This window comes from Cheilinus undulatus, linkage group 5 (genome assembly GCF_018320785.1).
Source record: "Cheilinus undulatus linkage group 5, ASM1832078v1, whole genome shotgun sequence".
Lineage (NCBI taxonomy): Eukaryota > Metazoa > Chordata > Actinopteri > Labriformes > Labridae > Cheilinus > Cheilinus undulatus.
Window position 1 is genome coordinate 31,898,825 of NC_054869.1, and position 16,323 is coordinate 31,915,147.

Here is a 16,323-nt window from a genome sequence, read left to right on the forward strand (position 1 = left end):
GTTAAATAACATTGTCCCCATTCAACTGAGTTGCCTCTGCAGATTATCATACAAACCTTAATTGTTTCAGCGGACATCTTTCTTTCCCTCAATGTTAAACGTTCTTTTTTTTTTTTAAATTGAATTCAGCATTCTGAGTTTAATCTCCTGTGCAGGTTTCCCCATCTCAATGATCAGCAAAACAGCAACATAATCATGTTGTACATTCTTACCCTGCTAACAAAAGCAAAAAGCAATTACAATTACTGCTGTTAAATCTTCAGGATGACACTGGTGCCTCTGTTCATTCTCCTTATGTGCTCCCAGACTAACCACCTGTTCCAAATGACATGTTTGAATGCAATATGTTTAAAGGTTTAATAAGAATACATTTTTCAAACATGTCTGTGTGTCCCTCTGGAAATACACAGCTTAATGAAACACATAAACTTGGCTAGGGTTCACATGTTTATTTATTAAAGTGCATGCACACTAAACAGAAATAAATACATTTGTGATCCACTGAGAATATGTCTGTAGTCACTGTTTGTAGTTTTCATATTTACAGCAGAGCTTACAGAAGACAGTGCACATTCTATTCTGTATGGATGTGAGAGGAAAGCATGGGGGGCCCTGTTGTAATTAAAGTCTGTTGAACCACTGATGCCTAGTACTTTTACATGCAGTTAATAAAAATGATTTATTGTGTTTGTCTGACTAAAACTACACTATTAAATACATATAAGCTTGTTTGTCCAACTAAAATCTGAGTTGACTTCTCAAAAAAGGACCAACACACTCAGATAATGCAGTTTGAGATGGATTTACGCAGGTTTGTCTATGACTCAGTCACATCGCAGACTGGACTAGGCATTCTGTAGATGCTTTAGTGTCTGCGCTGGACTTGTGTAAGTATTATAGCATCAGTGCTAACCATGGCAGAAGTATCATTGTTGTCTGCCTTTAGTTAGTGCTATAAGTGAGATGTAGTGTGTGTAGATGTGTACCAAAAGTAGAGTGTAGAGAAGAGTTTTTTTTTTTTAGCCCTTTACAGTAGATATTGATTTATTACTAGTATCAGGAATGGGGGCCAGTACCAAGCCACAAAATAACAGACTACAGACTTCTATTGTGAAGAAGTAGTCAAAAAGAGTTACCATTTACCATTGATTTAGCTTAGCTTTAACAGCGATGCCAGTGAGTGTACGGAGCTACCGTGTTACAGCTGCTTCTCCCCTTGTTTAACGACACATCCCTCTTCCTTGAATCATGCAGGTCATGATATAAAACACACTGTTAAACAAATCTTTTCAGTGCTGGGCTCGAGACAAACTGTGTTGATCCATTGCAGCTCCCAGCTTGTTTTAAAGCCCCAAACAGGCTGATAGAGACACTCTGAAAAGCCAGCATACTTGTCTTATGTTACAGTTATTACAGACATCCAACTTGGAGAGAAAAAACCCCCACATCATTCCCTCCCTTTTGGGCTTCACGTTAAATACGCTGGCACAGACAGGTGCGTTTGGCTTGTTTTCTGGCTGCTGGACAGACAGAGTTGTTGTGTCACGTATCATTTGGCTACACTGTCAGCGGCTTCAGTTATGCCTTGCATAGTCACCACAACACAATCCATGCATTCATACCAGTGATGATGATGACAGAAATCCATTCTTTGGCAGAAATTTTACTGATTATGGCATTGATAGTGGTTTATCACCCACCGTGAGTGTAAACTAGTACCTACGAGATTTACAGGTCTAAAAAGTGGTCCTTATTTTCGCTGTTCAACACTCAACTGGTTAGCTGTTTGCTAATGTGACCAGAAGAGGCTCCAACAGTTGCTAAGCTAAAAGGGGTTATATTTCCGCTGACTGTAGTGAAGATGAATATCCTTGGGCCAGTTACACCCCCCCCCCCATCAAAAGGAATGATGCAGTATCTTCAAAAACCCAATGCTGGTGCCTGATCTCATCTAGAGACTCCAGACGGACTTGTTTTTTCTTTCAGTTTCTTCTTGGTATTTTAGATGGGGGTGGGGGGGGATGTTACTGGGGCATTTATGCAACCATTTCTCAAATGAATTTTAACTTTTTTTAAATTTGTGAAGCTTTCATAAATTCCTTTGCCTTTTCAGGGAAGTTTCAAGGTCCCAGTGACTCACTCCATTCAGATACAGCAGTGTGGATTCATGTAGCCTGAGATGGTCAGGTTTTCTCTGATTCACTGCAAGTCTATTTGCACGAAATCAATTTGTTTAGCTTGCATCACACATGAAGCTGCAGACTCTCTGGCACAGGCTGTGTTCAGTGAATGGCTGCTGTACGTATAGATCAATGTATGTAGAAATTTATGGTAGGGTTGTTGACTTGCTCTTCTAGGACACAGGGTCATGCACCTTTTCCTCTGTGAGAATGTAAATATGACCAGGCTTTTTTTTCCACTTGTGGATGATCTCAAAGACATTACATCAGATGTAAAGGGGAGGACATAGCTTTTAAACACAGTATGGAGGATTCCTGACTAAGATCAGAAGTACCACCCTCTTCTCACATCTAGGAAACGAATGCAGCTTGCCAGTGTCTATGTTTAGTGGTCTGGGTAATGTCCGCAAGTTGGAACAGAGTGGTGTGCAGATGTCAGAGACGCTCATGAAGAAGATGAAGTACTTCTTATGTTTCTGCAGGCTCTACTTTTGAATGAGACGCAGTTACTTACAACCAGGAGTTCACTGAGGCTGTTGTTCTCACAGTTGAAAAGAGCTGTGGTCAGAAATGAAGTGAGCACAATTAGTTAATTATGTAATACTTTTCACAGATTTCTTTGTGGGGCTTTTATGCCTTTATTCACATAAAACAGTGGAGTCAGAGTAGGAATTCAGGAGAGAGATGGGAATAAAATATAGAATCTGAGCTTTGAAGTAAAATCTGGGCCACTCAGACTTTTGCCTCTGGGGCGTTCTACCTAACCAAAAGGCCAACCAGTGTCCCAGTTATGTTGGACTCTTTAATGTTGGGTTTGACAGACATTGCCAATTTTATTGATACTTTGGTCCTTGTTGACATTGCATGTTTTTAAAAGAAAACATCTCTGTTATATAAGTGAAAGATAGTACTGAAATGTGCCAACGCTTTAAAGAAACTACAGATGTTTTTCAAAGACAGGTGCTTATAACCTTACATGCCAGATGGGTTTGTTTCACACATCCATCTGGTAAACCACTCATAGACAGCATTTGGGAGAGGGCAGAGCCTTTGAAAAAAAACCTCGGAGTGTGATTGGATGAACGCTCTGTCTGTCACATCTTTAGAAGGTTCACTTGGCAAATCAGATGGATACGCCTGTTCCTTGTTTTTCACTGACGAATCCATCCTGCAAAGCTCCCATCTGAACCGTTTGGGCCTGGTTAGAAAGTGACAGGACCAATCAGCGATGAGGGGCAGTACTTTCAGACGCGGTGGAGTTGTGACGTAAGCAACAAGAGGCTGTGCAATTATGGCGGAAGAGTTTAGCATGGATGCTGTTAAAGCACCAGTTTTATCAGAACTTGACAACATTTCTTCGTTAATAGAAGAACAAAGAACAGCGGTGAGTTGTTTTCTTTTCAAAAATGACAAAAGTCGTGTACTGACATGTTTAGTCGCCATGGCTTGCATTATTCCTCGGTAGCTGCGCAGACGCACCTCTGTCGCAGCTACGTCACTTGTTTTGTTGCTCTGATTGACAGGACGTTCATCCATTCCCCCTACGAGTTTTTTTCAAATCTCTGCCCTTTCCAAAATGCTTGGTATTGAAAGTTCCTCAGATGGATGTGTGTCACACATCCAACTGGTGTGTCAGATTAGAAGGGATGAATTCATCAATAAACCCAAGGTACTCCCACACTTAAATGTTTTTAACATATCTTCAGAATTTAGCCAGTATGAATGAGTTTTCCTGCCTTTTTAAAAAATAAGTAAGTTTTATCTGTTTCGGTGTTTTCCTCACACTAAAGGGCTACTTTCTGTTTCTGTGTATCTGTAAGCCGTTACTGATGGACTTTGTTAGAGTCTTGAGGTTTTCCTCTTTCTGTCATAAACAAGTTTACTTCATAATTCGTGCTTTTAATGATGGTGTTAAGCCCTTAAAATTCCAAACAGCCAGAATACTGGCTGGTGCAGGATAAATGGTTAAGTGTATCATGTCTCCTGGTAGTCTGGTACTCCCAGCCATCCTTGTCAGAGATTGCGTCTGCTAATTTGTTTGGTTGGATCTCTGTCATCCAGGATAAATTTATGCCCTTTCTTCCCAAAGAAAATTTGATTTATTTGGAAGTGGGCTCATTTGCTTGTTTCCAGAACCTGTTAAGAAGATAAAAACTACTCTTGTGTCAGTATCTTACAAATAACTGTGCCCAGTGCCTGGTTAGTTGAGGTAGCTTTGCAGATTACAGCTTACATGTCTGGTACTATAGTTTTGAGCCTTTATGCTAAGCTAAACTGAAAGGCTCCTCACTTAAGTTTTACACCCAGTGGCTGACTTTGGAGTGGTAAAGTTTTACTCTGCAGCTTCTAACAAGGAAACATTTTAAAAGTTTCCCAAGTCTTCCATAAACACAGTTTTCAAGGAATAATGAAAATTTCTGCAGTTTCCCTTTGGGTAACAAAGCCTCCCTTCAACACAGACTGCCCACACTCCCCCATAAGCTGTACGATGGATGCCCTCTGCTTCTTAATAGAAAGAAATGGCCCAACACAGAGAGAGAATATACCCTACAGCATTAGATGAGGTTTAGCTTATCTTTACCATCTTATTATTCTAAATGGTATTTGAGGCGCTTAAGCTGCTGCAGAACTATATTTAAAAACCCTATTAATTTCTTCTGGACAGAGAGCTATCAAACTAAAAGTTTCACTCATAATTAAATGCAAGGGCCCACTACATATGACTGTTTAAGTGGTCTCTGGGGCCTTAGGCGGTCATTCCAGTGTTAACTGTATCCTTTAGCCCTTCCTAACTATACTGAAGCACATATTTTTAGTATTCACCTTAGATCGGTTGGTGTCTTTTATCCTGGGGAGCTGTTTGGATCTTCTTTTTTATCAAAGTAGTTAGTAAGAGGACTGCATGAGTTACCACCTGACCATGCTACTGTAAAAGTTTCCAGCCGTGGAGAAAATAGGTTTTATGTGCACAACTGTGAGTGGTGGTATGTGATCTGGTGTTCATGTGTTACAGACTGACAAGCTCTTCAGAGCGGACCGGGCGTCAGCTGCAGCTGTCATGTGAAGTTTCCAGGTTTAGAAAATTGTAGATCTAATTTGAAAAGGCCTGGTTCTTGTGTATTCACTTACTCACTCTGGACATTCAGTCATCTTTCCAATTTGCACACTTGCACTCTGATTTTAAAGATCTGCTGCCTTGCCCACTGCTTGCTACGGTGATGGATAGACCTTTTCTGTGTTTGTGATTGTGGTGGAGGCGTGTCTGGTGGTGCCTGGTGGAGTGCCATGTTTGACTGTGTGGTCCTCCTGTGGCAGAGGTGTTCCCCAAATTAAACATTTACACGGCTTCTTGTGTGAGTCTTTCAGAGTCATCCTCTGTCAACATATCCACTGCAAAACCTGATATTTAAACAGCACTTCTTAAAGTGCTTTGGAGGTTTTTACACCAAAGGTGCATAATAAATTATTCAGCAGTGATTCACATGGTTATGAATTGTTGTGTTTGTGGTACAGCATTGTCAGAATGCCAGATTTTCAAGTAGTGATTCCAGTAAAGAACAATTTGAAACCAGAAAACAACAACTACTAAAGGACAAGTCCTATGAAGCCAACATTATGTCTTATTTATTTATGGTGGAAGCAAAACAAAACTGGTCTGTTGCAGAGAAACTTAACTTAAACATTTTAAAGAGTCCAGAATTTTTATACAGGTAATAGAAGGTACAGACATGAGAGAGTAGAACAATCCGATATTTTTGTGAGAGGAGTTGGAAAAACAAGTGATCTGATGGTGTATAGTGAAGCGGTTTGTTTAAAACGAATGCATATATTGGAAAATTTTAGATTTGACAAGGGGGAAAATACTGTGCATGTCAGAGCAGTTTTATTCAGATCAAATGTATGGTGCATGAGCATGCACATCTTAATCAGATTGCATCGTTTAGCATCCATGTGAAATTTAAATGTCAGATCAGAATAAATTTAATCAAATAGTGAAAAAAGTTGCTCATGTGACACAATGAATGTCAAATGTTGCAACCTAAAACTGCATGTGCACAATGCATGAGTAGTGAAACATTACTTAAGTAAAGATTGCCACATCATGCCCATTCCTAGTTGACAACATAAAGAATTTATGCTGTTTAGACAGGGCTCTTTCAATTTTTTGCATGTGGCAGCTATTGGTTAAAAATCTGACTGAGGACTTGAATTTTATTCAGAGCTTGACACTTTTTTAAGTTGCTGATTGTTCAACAGGGATTGTATCGTTTAAAAATCTGTTGTCAAAATGTAAAGAGGTATTTGGATTTTGATAACCTTATCATGGTAAAGGGTAATTAATCACAATTTAATAGGGGTTGGGATATGAAGATTTGCAGTAAACACAGCATTAAAGTCTGAATTTATCTTAAAGGTCACGTTAGTACCCCTTTAAGACAAGTTTATATTGGTCTCACAGCTCCCCAAAACATACCTGTGAAGTTTGTTGCTGAAAAAAAACACACTCCAGTATAGGATTTTTGCATATCTAAAAAGACCCTCTGTTTCAGCCCTGCTTAGAACAAGCGGCTTTTTTGTCTGTGGCTTTAAGGCTTTGTTTACACGACAACGTTCTGTTGTTGAGTAACTCATCACTAAATCCTCCCTCTCATCACCATTTTAGCGTGGCAGTGAAATTTCACGGCATATATTAACACAAAAATGCTTTGCTACTTCAGTCTTGTCATAGCAAAGATATCCTTTAAGACTGTTTAATTTTCCATGGACACTTTTTTTTTCTCCTGCAGCCTTTAATTTCTCATGGATTTTCTCAGAAAGTGCAGCGCTTCCTGCTTTAAAGCTCAACAGGAAAATGATTTACCTTGCAAAGCAGATTGATATGCCCGTTTCCTTGTTTTTCACTGGTGAATCCATCTTGCAAAGCTCCTATCTGAACCGTTTGGGCCCGGTTAGAAAGTGACAGGACCAATCAGCGATGAGGGGCAGTACTTTCAGGCACGGCAGAGTCGTGACGTAAACAAGCAGCAACAAGAGGCTGGTGCAATTATGGCGGAAGAGCTTAGCATGGATGCTGCTAAAGCGCCAGTTTAATCAGATCTTGATGACATTTCTTTGTTAAAAGAAGAACAAAGAACAGCAGTGAGTTGTTTTCTTTTCAAAAACGACAAAAGTCGAGTACTTACATGTCTACAGTCGCCATGTTTCGCATTATTCCTCAGTAGCTGCGCATGCACAGCTTGATAGCAGCTACGTCACGTGTTTTGTTGCTGATTGGCCCGTAGAGATGTGACAGACTTAACGTTCATCCAACCACACTCCGAGTTTTTTTCAAAGCCTCTGCCTTTTCCCAACCATTTTCTATTGAAGCTTTCCCAGATGGATGTGTTTCCCACATTCATCTGGCATGTCAGGTTAGAAAATGATAGCCTTTTCAGAACAATTTTTCTATTTCTCCTTTTTTAACTTTATCTGCTTCTTGAAGCGATTACAACTATCTTTTCAACCTTATAGATCAAGAGAGCAGAACTTTCTTCCAAGCGGAGAGCGGAGCCAACCGAACCTGGGGGCGGTGCTAACTCCCCACATGACATCATGAAGGGAAAATCTGAGAACGGCTTGTTGCAGCACAAATTTTCTGAAAGGTGGAGAATGATAGATGGGAGGGAATGGATTATTCTAATATTTGGGGGGATTATGGACAGGCCAGGGGCACCTATTTTTGTTATAAAAGCCTGAAAAAGTGAATTTTGCATAATATGGGACCTTTAATGATTGAGATGAGAAATATATGTTGTCAACAAACAGTGCTTTTTCACCTAGGCCCTTATCCAGTCAGTGTAACTTATGCATTCTGAGTGTACTGACCATACCTTCATACCATTGAATGCTGTCAGATGAAGCTTAAGCTAACTTTAAGCTACCCTTAGATTTATTTGTGCAAACATCATTATGAACAGAAAAATATTTGTGTTAAATACAGCAAAAAGTCGTAACTAACTTTATGCCACCTCATATTGTATCGATTTTGATTAATGTTGTTGCACAGCAGAGTTTTTGCATATCTTAAAGCCTGTAGTTTCCTAACTATTGATGCAGACTTGTATCAAAATAAGTTTGTAAGGATCATAAATGAGGCACTAATGGGATCTATTTGGTTTCAGGGGGATAACATCATACCCATAAGTGTATCTATATATGAAATCATGAATTATGTACTCAGTTAACCTTTTAGTAGCACTCTAATTGATAGATATGGCCTGATAGTCGATATCGGAGCCACAAACCCAGGAGTCTCAAACCTCTGCCTTACTCTGAATCTTGGAGCCCTGATCCTCGTTCTGATCCCCCGTTCTGATCTCTCTGGGGAGAGTTAGTCAAAAAGAGAATCTGCCCTCCAGGATCAGTGAAGTATCACCTAATTTTAAGACAGTCTCTTTGAGATTTGGCACCATCTGAGCTCTCTTTTCTATATATATTAAAGAAGAACTTTCTGACTGTGAGGAAAATGAAAGAGATTTTTCACTTGTAACAGTATGATGACTTGTATTGACACTCAGGGCACTATCTGCTGATTCAGGGCGGTCTGGAGAGGGACCTGATCAAAAGAAAAGTTATTATCATCCTTAAAAGAGTGTGTTTTGGTTCAGCACAGGACAAAGGATAGCAGTGTGTGACCTTAACTGTTCCAGATGGAGCTGTTGGTCTGGAGGAGGGAGCCATAACTTGCCGCAGGCTATTTAGAAAGGAGCTGCCTGCCCCCACGCGATGAGGAGCCCACAGTCCGTTCATGCCGAGAGAATGCGCTGGTCTGGCCTCAAAGCTGTTTACATATAATGCTCCCCATTAACAATTGGCTTAACCATAGAAGGAAAAGAGCTGCCATTAACCCAGATGACATGACTTTGATTATGTGGCAGAGACAAAAGAAGAAGAGAAATTAAGTCATTTGTGGTGTAGAGGTTTCCCCGGGACCACCAGAGGTTTCAATGCTGGTGGCCTCATCATTATCATTGTCATTATCACCATCATCATGGTTGTTGTTGATAGTGTTGCGATGTAAGTAACATGTGGAACTTTACAGGGGTATGGGAAGCTGTTTGCTGCTTAGAAGTTCACCTAACAACAGCCACAGTAAAGAAGTGTTTGACATGGAGCTGCAACTAACATTCGACATGATTAATATGTTCGCTTTTTTAAAACATTTTGGTGTCTTTTATACACAAAGACGTTAAAAGTCACTTTTAAGCCAAACTTAAGTTAATCATTTAAAAAGTTACACAAAACTCAGAGAGCCAGCAGTAAAGTTTTCTCCTGAATATCTCACTACACTTGTTATCAGAGGTGGAAATAGTACTTGTACTCAGGTAAAAGTACAGTAAGTTAAATTTTACTTGAGTAAAAGTAATGGTCTTTAAGTCTAATCAAGTTAAAGTGTTTAATTTAAAGTTTACTTAAAGTACTGAGTAGTTGTAGCCTTATACACCAGATAGATTTGTTTCACACATCCATCCTGTTCTTTGTTCTTTTTTTAACAAAGAAATGTCAAGTTCTGATAAAACTTGTGCTTAAGCAGCATCCATGCTAATCTCTTCCACCATAATTGCAATCATTCTCTCGTTGTGTTCTGCTGTGTTGTCAACAGAAGTGTTACTTTACAAGAATGTTGTAAGACGTATAGGAATGGGGATCGAAACCCGGGCCCATAAGGAACTGGTTTTGTGTTTTTGGAGTACCCGAATATCAATAACGTTTTAGCTTATCGATACTGCTATTGAGCCTCACAGGCTCTGTGACGTAACGCCATTTTAAGATTTAACTGTTGTGAAAACATACATCAGTTCTTTCAAGGGGAACATAAACTAAAAACACATCAATATTGTGCATCACCATCACCACTCAGAGCAACAGGCTCTCATATCCCTCTCTTAAGCTGCTTCAGAACAATTTTCAACAGTACAGATTTCAAAATGGACTCAATAATAATAATATTAATTAAAATTACAGTTATCTGAGTAAATTTCATTGGTTAATTTCAATTAGTTACTCTGATTAATTAATTGCATGCTTTACCCTGAATTTCCATATACAGCGTGCGCGCTGCACACCAAAGCGCCACCGGTTTGCTCTGACTGAAAGGCGAGCGACCTCGCCCACTGGAAGCGTGTCTAGAGCGCTGCGCCGTGGTGCACAAGCCGTCGCTCTCAGCATGCTTTGGTTAAGTGACTTCAATAAAAATTCTTACAGGCAAGGAGAGGCCTGATTTTTGTCAGAATGGATTTGTTGGATTTAACATTTGTGCTCGACAGTTATTAAGGTTTGAAAAAAAAAATAACTTGCCTTTCTTCCAACTGTTTGGGTTTCCTCCTAACTGAGTCAAGGTCACAGTAGAAGTATGCACACACGGCACGCTTAATTTGCATAAAAATGTTGAGATGATGCCATGAAACTCATTGTTATTGTTGGCAGACATCTGAAAAAAGCTAAGTCAAGTATTTTACTTCCTTTTGAATATTTCTAAGAACACATTTGTGGTGTTCTTACGTTGTCATGTTACTGATTATTTTTTAAATGACACAAGTGGGAGTTGATCAGTCTACTAACCTGAGTCCCATAAATGAAGTTTTGTGAAACCCTGTAGCAGCAGTAAAACATCAGTGCTGTTGCTCTTACTGCATTGCAGTCTTAACATAAATCCTTTCACTGTTTCTCCTTTTTTTTTCATTTTGTTCTGCAGCAAAGCCTCCGATTGTGTTTGAACTTGTACTCCAAAGCTTGTTACAAAACTCGTGTGTACCTTTGACTGTCACCCGGCGAGCGCATTGCTGGCAGTCATGCTGAGACTGAAAGAGCAAAGATTAGAAGGGTAATGTAATTTGTCACGCAAACAACATCCACCACCAGGCTGTCAGTGAAAGTAGCTCTTAGTTCACATTTCAGGATGAGTCCAGAGATTTGAGGGAGTGCTGCAACATCATGATGTACATGATTTGATACCCTTGAGGATTCTGTTTGTTATCAGTTTTGGCAGTCATTTTCGAATGTGATAGTGTTTGAGATAAACTGCTGATCTAATATGGAATGGTAACGCAGTGAATTTATTGCTATGAGAGAAGCAGTAAAACATAAACAGGTTTGGCAGAGAGGTGTTCTGCCCTGCAGTGTGAGGATAAGGTGTTAATAGTCCACTCTAACCGTGGAAGCATTGCTCACATCTCACCCTGGACACTGTGGGCTTTTTATAGCTTCTCTGCTGACAGCAGGCCCTTCTGATCAGACTGATTTGATTTCTTTGAAGTGCAGAGTCTGATTTCCTATTGTGGCTATCTGAGACATCCCCAGCTCTCCCCAACCGGACTACACTGGAGTGTGTTTTGCCCATACCAGTCTTGCAAAGTCATCATCCTGAATCCTTCTGGTTTATGCCTTTAATTTTGTCTGCTCTCATAAGCTCTACTCCTCCTCCCTGCTCCTCCCCTCCTTTGTTTTAGGTTTTCTGAGGAAGTCACATGGAGGTGTTGTCAGACGCTTGCTGCTGTTGAAAAAAGAGTAATCATGGCTTATGACACTAATCTGTCTCCATGTCTCTTCTGTCTCGTTTCTCCTGCAGGTGAAGGATCGTGCAGACAGGCTGTCTCATACTAAGCTATGGAATGCTCCCTGCACCCTCCATCATTAGTCTCCAATCTTTGGACTGAACTCCAAACACTTAGTTAGCGGCTGTGCTTCTCCCCTCGAACTCTTTAAAACCAGGGGAAGAAGAAAAGGAGCGGACTTGAAAGGTCCTCCGCTAAAAACGCACAGAGCACTTCTTTTATTTTTAGCATATTTAAGCTAGATTGTGTTTCCCTGCTTGGATTTGTGTCTGCTGAAAACACATCAAGATGGATCTGGAGCCATATCTGTGGATGGTGATTATTGGCTTCATCATTGCCTTCATACTGGCCTTCTCAGTGGGAGCCAATGATGTGGCCAACTCTTTTGGCACAGCGGTGGGGTCTGGAGTGGTCACGCTGAGGCAGGCCTGCATCCTAGCATCCATCTTTGAGACGCTGGGCTCCATGCTGCTGGGGGCCAAAGTAGGAGAAACGATTCGAAAGGGCATCATAGATGTCAGTCTGTATAACGAAACGGTGCCCGTCCTCATGGCTGGAGAGGTCAGCGCCATGGTTGGTAAGTAGGACTAAACATTATGTAAAGTTTGATGTAGAAGAGAACAACTAACAGATCAGATGAATCTGTATATTATTAAAACTGGGAAATATTTTCCTTTTCAATATTTTCCTTTGACAATTGTGGGATTTTCTGCTTCTCTTTGTAATATCTAAAAATAAACTGAATATCCTTAGGAATTTTTGCTGGTCAAAATAAGGCATTTAAAAGATGTTACCTGGGCTAGAGTGGTCTTTTTTAATTTTAGTTTTCAGAAGATTTGTTGGTTAATAGACAATTATTGATCAGTTGGTAAATAAACATTTTTTGCATGGACAGAAAATAAGACTGCATCCATAAAAAGTCCACCGTCTTCTCTGAACAGAAGTTGTTGTTCACAAATAGTTAAACATTAGGGATGCACTTTACTATCAGCATGATGTCAGTATTGCAGTTATTAGCTTAATAAGTTAGTCAAAGTAGATCTTGGTTTAGCTCTGGTAGACCAGGTGCTCATTTACAGAGGCTACGACCCTCAATGCTCTTATCACAGGATTGAATCCCGTTGCATGTCCTTTCCCACTCTCTGTCCCAGATTTACCTAGGCTGTGTCCGAAATCACTTCCTATTCACTATATAGTGCACTATATAGTGAATACGCCATTTTGTAGTGGTGTCCGAATTCTGAGTGAGCATTGTTATTCACTATATAGTGCACTCATTCTATCCCACAATGCGTTGTGAAAAGTAGTGAACAACAGATGGTCACTAGCCCAGCAATATTTACCATTATGCATCGCGGTTGCTGCTCTCAAACATGACGGACGAATGAGAGGAGCACAGAAACATATACAGAAACTTTTTTAAATGCTTTCTGTTTGTTGGTTTTACCAAATCTGTAAGATAATATTAAGGATTCAAAACGGAGTAACTTTTTCCCCCATGATGATTACAAGACATGAGACCATCATCCTTGTGCAAAAATAAGTGATAATACACACAAAAATGTATATTATTTTGTCACCATAGAGACAACTTTTTTTATCTATTAGTATATCTATTTTTTTGTGAAAATACATTACATTTTTTAGCAGTTTTCACTCAAATTCTACCTAATTTTGATCCTCAGCCGTTGTCAAGGAAATTTGCTGCCGTTGCTGCTAAACGTTTTAATTGTGAGACGCGATGACATCATCGCCTGCAGCCGGAGTAGTGTCCGAAATCATTTTTGTGTTTTGCAGTTGAGTCAACTTTAAAGTCCACTATATGCTGCTCACTATAGAGTGGATAGGGAGTAGGGAATGAGTGAGTGGTTTCGGACACAGCCCATCTCTCTACAGCTGTCCTATCAAAATAAAGGCAAAAAGTCCAAATAATCTTTCAGAATTAAAATAATTATGTATCATACAGCAGTGTTAGTTTCATCTACTAAGACTATGACTAAAAATGTTAGTCGACAGCCTTTTCCACGAGGAAGACTAGACTAAGACAAGCTCTAAACAGATCTTTGATGACAGAAACTCTGACGATAAACAGGTTCAATTTTTATCAAAGTGACTAAAACAACACCAAAATGTCATTGCTGGACATCAAAAGCCATAATATTTCTCCATTGTGTGTATAAGGTATTTAAGTATTGAGAAGTGCACTTAAAGAAGTGTTTTACATCTATATTGATTTTGCAGTTCGGCTGATTAAATCAGTTTAAAGAAATAATTAGTTTGCCTAAAAGTAAATAATCAGATATAACGACTTTTCTTGACTATAATTGGACTAAAATGTTTCTGAGTTCTCAATGACTATAACTAAACTAAAGCTTTGAAATGTGAAAATGACTAAAATGAGGCTAAAACTAGAAGGCATTTAATCCAAAGACTGAGACAGGGACTAAATGTAATTCTTTAGCCGCCAAAACTAACACAGTCATAATGGCAGACGGTGGGAAAAAAGCACCCACCTCTAGCCAAATGCAGGTGTCTTTTTGAGAAATGTCAGGTAGGGATGGGAATCAAGAACCGGTTCAGATTGGTTCAATCCATGGACATCATTTACATTTAATCTTAATTCCTTTATCAAAGCCTTACTTCCGTGTGTCTTGGAAAAAACACGGTCTCGAGAGAGGCAGTCAGTGTAGCGAACAAGAAGAGAGAAGTCAAGGAAGTTAACATGGCGGACACACACAAAACCAGCTAAAGGGGCCAAAGCGTGGCTTCATTTCTCAAAAAAGGACATACAGCACGATGTACAATGTCTGTTGTATAGAACTTGTAATTTTGTACAAGAGTTCATTTTATTTCTTATACATCCAGAGATCTTGGATCCAGAGACAAGTTTTGTATGCATGTTTAAGGTTTTATCTTAAAAAGAAAATATACAGCACTATTTTATTCTAATTCAAGTTCAGAGATTGAAGATCTGGAGAGCAGTTTGTTTTAACTGAGACATTTCCCTAAATAATTTACCTAATATCTAATCAGATCCTTCTTTATTGTCTGTTCACTGATTCACAAATGTGTAGAATTTAAGCTCTAACATGAAATTCTACACGAGCATTGTGTATTAGATATTATGAAGCAGAACTTTACATTTAAACTGATTTTCATGTTTTATTGTTAAATGAATGTGTTTGTTCATGTAAACGATGCCCTGTGTAAACACATGCTGTGTCAGCTTTGTTTATTCAAATCATCTTATGGGCAGACCTTTCTGCAGAAAGTGCACCATTTACACTCCTTTCAGGACTTGTACTGTAAACTGAGTGTAGATGCAGATTTTATAAGGCAGCTCTTCATTTTACTGCAGTGCTGTATTTACAGTTCATGCTGCAGCAGTGTACAAGGGGAAGAGGAGTCTCTCATCTTTGAGAGATGTTTGAATTCTGAGGTTTTCCTAAAGTGTGAAAGCTTCAAGAACCTCAACCAAGTCTGAATGCATCTTTGGATTTATTTTATAAGAACACACATTTAAAATCACATTTAAAACCAAAAACACAGTCATAATTGGGTGGATATTAAAAGCAACCGCTAATAAAAAAAATAAACTAATTTCATACTGTTCAGGGTGGTTATTGCAGAGGGAATGAAGGATTTTTTGTAGATATTATATTTATGTCAACTAAGTGGTAAGATAAGTATTAAATTGGGCCTCTTAACTCAATAAAGCCATGAAACTTGTTACTGAACTATTTTACATTGGGCCCTCAGATTCGTTTTTACAGTATGTTATCAGCTGACCTTGTGGTATTGTGAAAAATCTCCTCAGGAAGGTCCGCCATCACAATAAATCACATCTACAATAAATCAGAACCTGGAATTGTTGCATATCAGCAGCTTTACACATTGACATTACATTACCTCAGTGAATGAATGCCTGAGAACAGAAAACAATGGCACCCCCATTGAGACACGCTCTTTTATGGCGGGCTGGCTGCTTGGACATGGGGATAAATAAAGACATATTATTCATGGGGATTCCCATTTGGCCACAAAAATCCGGTGTGGCTGACCAGTTTATTAATCTCAAACAGGAAACGTCTTTCACTGGAAGTTTGTCTATACAATAGGAGATGAATTGAGATAAAAGCAGGAAAGTACTTTTGTTCAATAATGTTCCACTGAAGTTCTCAGTGACAAGGGCAATGCTGCGGTGTAGTATGTTAGTTTCCACGGCTTTGGAAAAATGTTCCTTAAAGGAGAGACTAGTTGTTTGATTTGAATAATGTAATGCAGGGGTGTTCAAACTTTTTCCATTGAGGGCCACATACAGAAATATATAAGAAAGGTGGGGCCACTTTCATATTCCTTGCCTTGAGGATATTTAAGTAAGAAAGACTAATCCAATGTAAGTCAATACATGCTTAGCAACTGATTATACTTGAAAGGCTTGCTAATGGCTGACAAGGCAAATAGACAGTCATTTTCAAGATTTAGGGGAACCAAACAGATTTCAGGGGCCCTGTTTGGCCCTGGCTACCACTGGCTCTGTCCCTGAAAGG

The 16,323-nt window shown here is 39.4% G+C and overlaps 1 protein-coding gene across 7 annotated transcripts in view; it reads left to right on the top strand.

Moving 5' to 3' along the window:
* Positions 1 to 16,323, top strand: part of slc20a2 (solute carrier family 20 member 2) — a 76,802-nt gene that overhangs the window by 34,489 nt on the left and 25,990 nt on the right. For all 7 annotated transcript variants that reach the window (XM_041788346.1, XM_041788344.1, XM_041788351.1 and 4 more), the window contains one exon: positions 11,788 to 12,350. In XM_041788346.1, coding sequence (XP_041644280.1) covers positions 12,062 to 12,350 — 289 coding nt within the window. In that variant the 5' untranslated portion in view covers positions 11,788 to 12,061. The remainder of the gene's footprint in view (positions 1 to 11,787; positions 12,351 to 16,323) is intronic.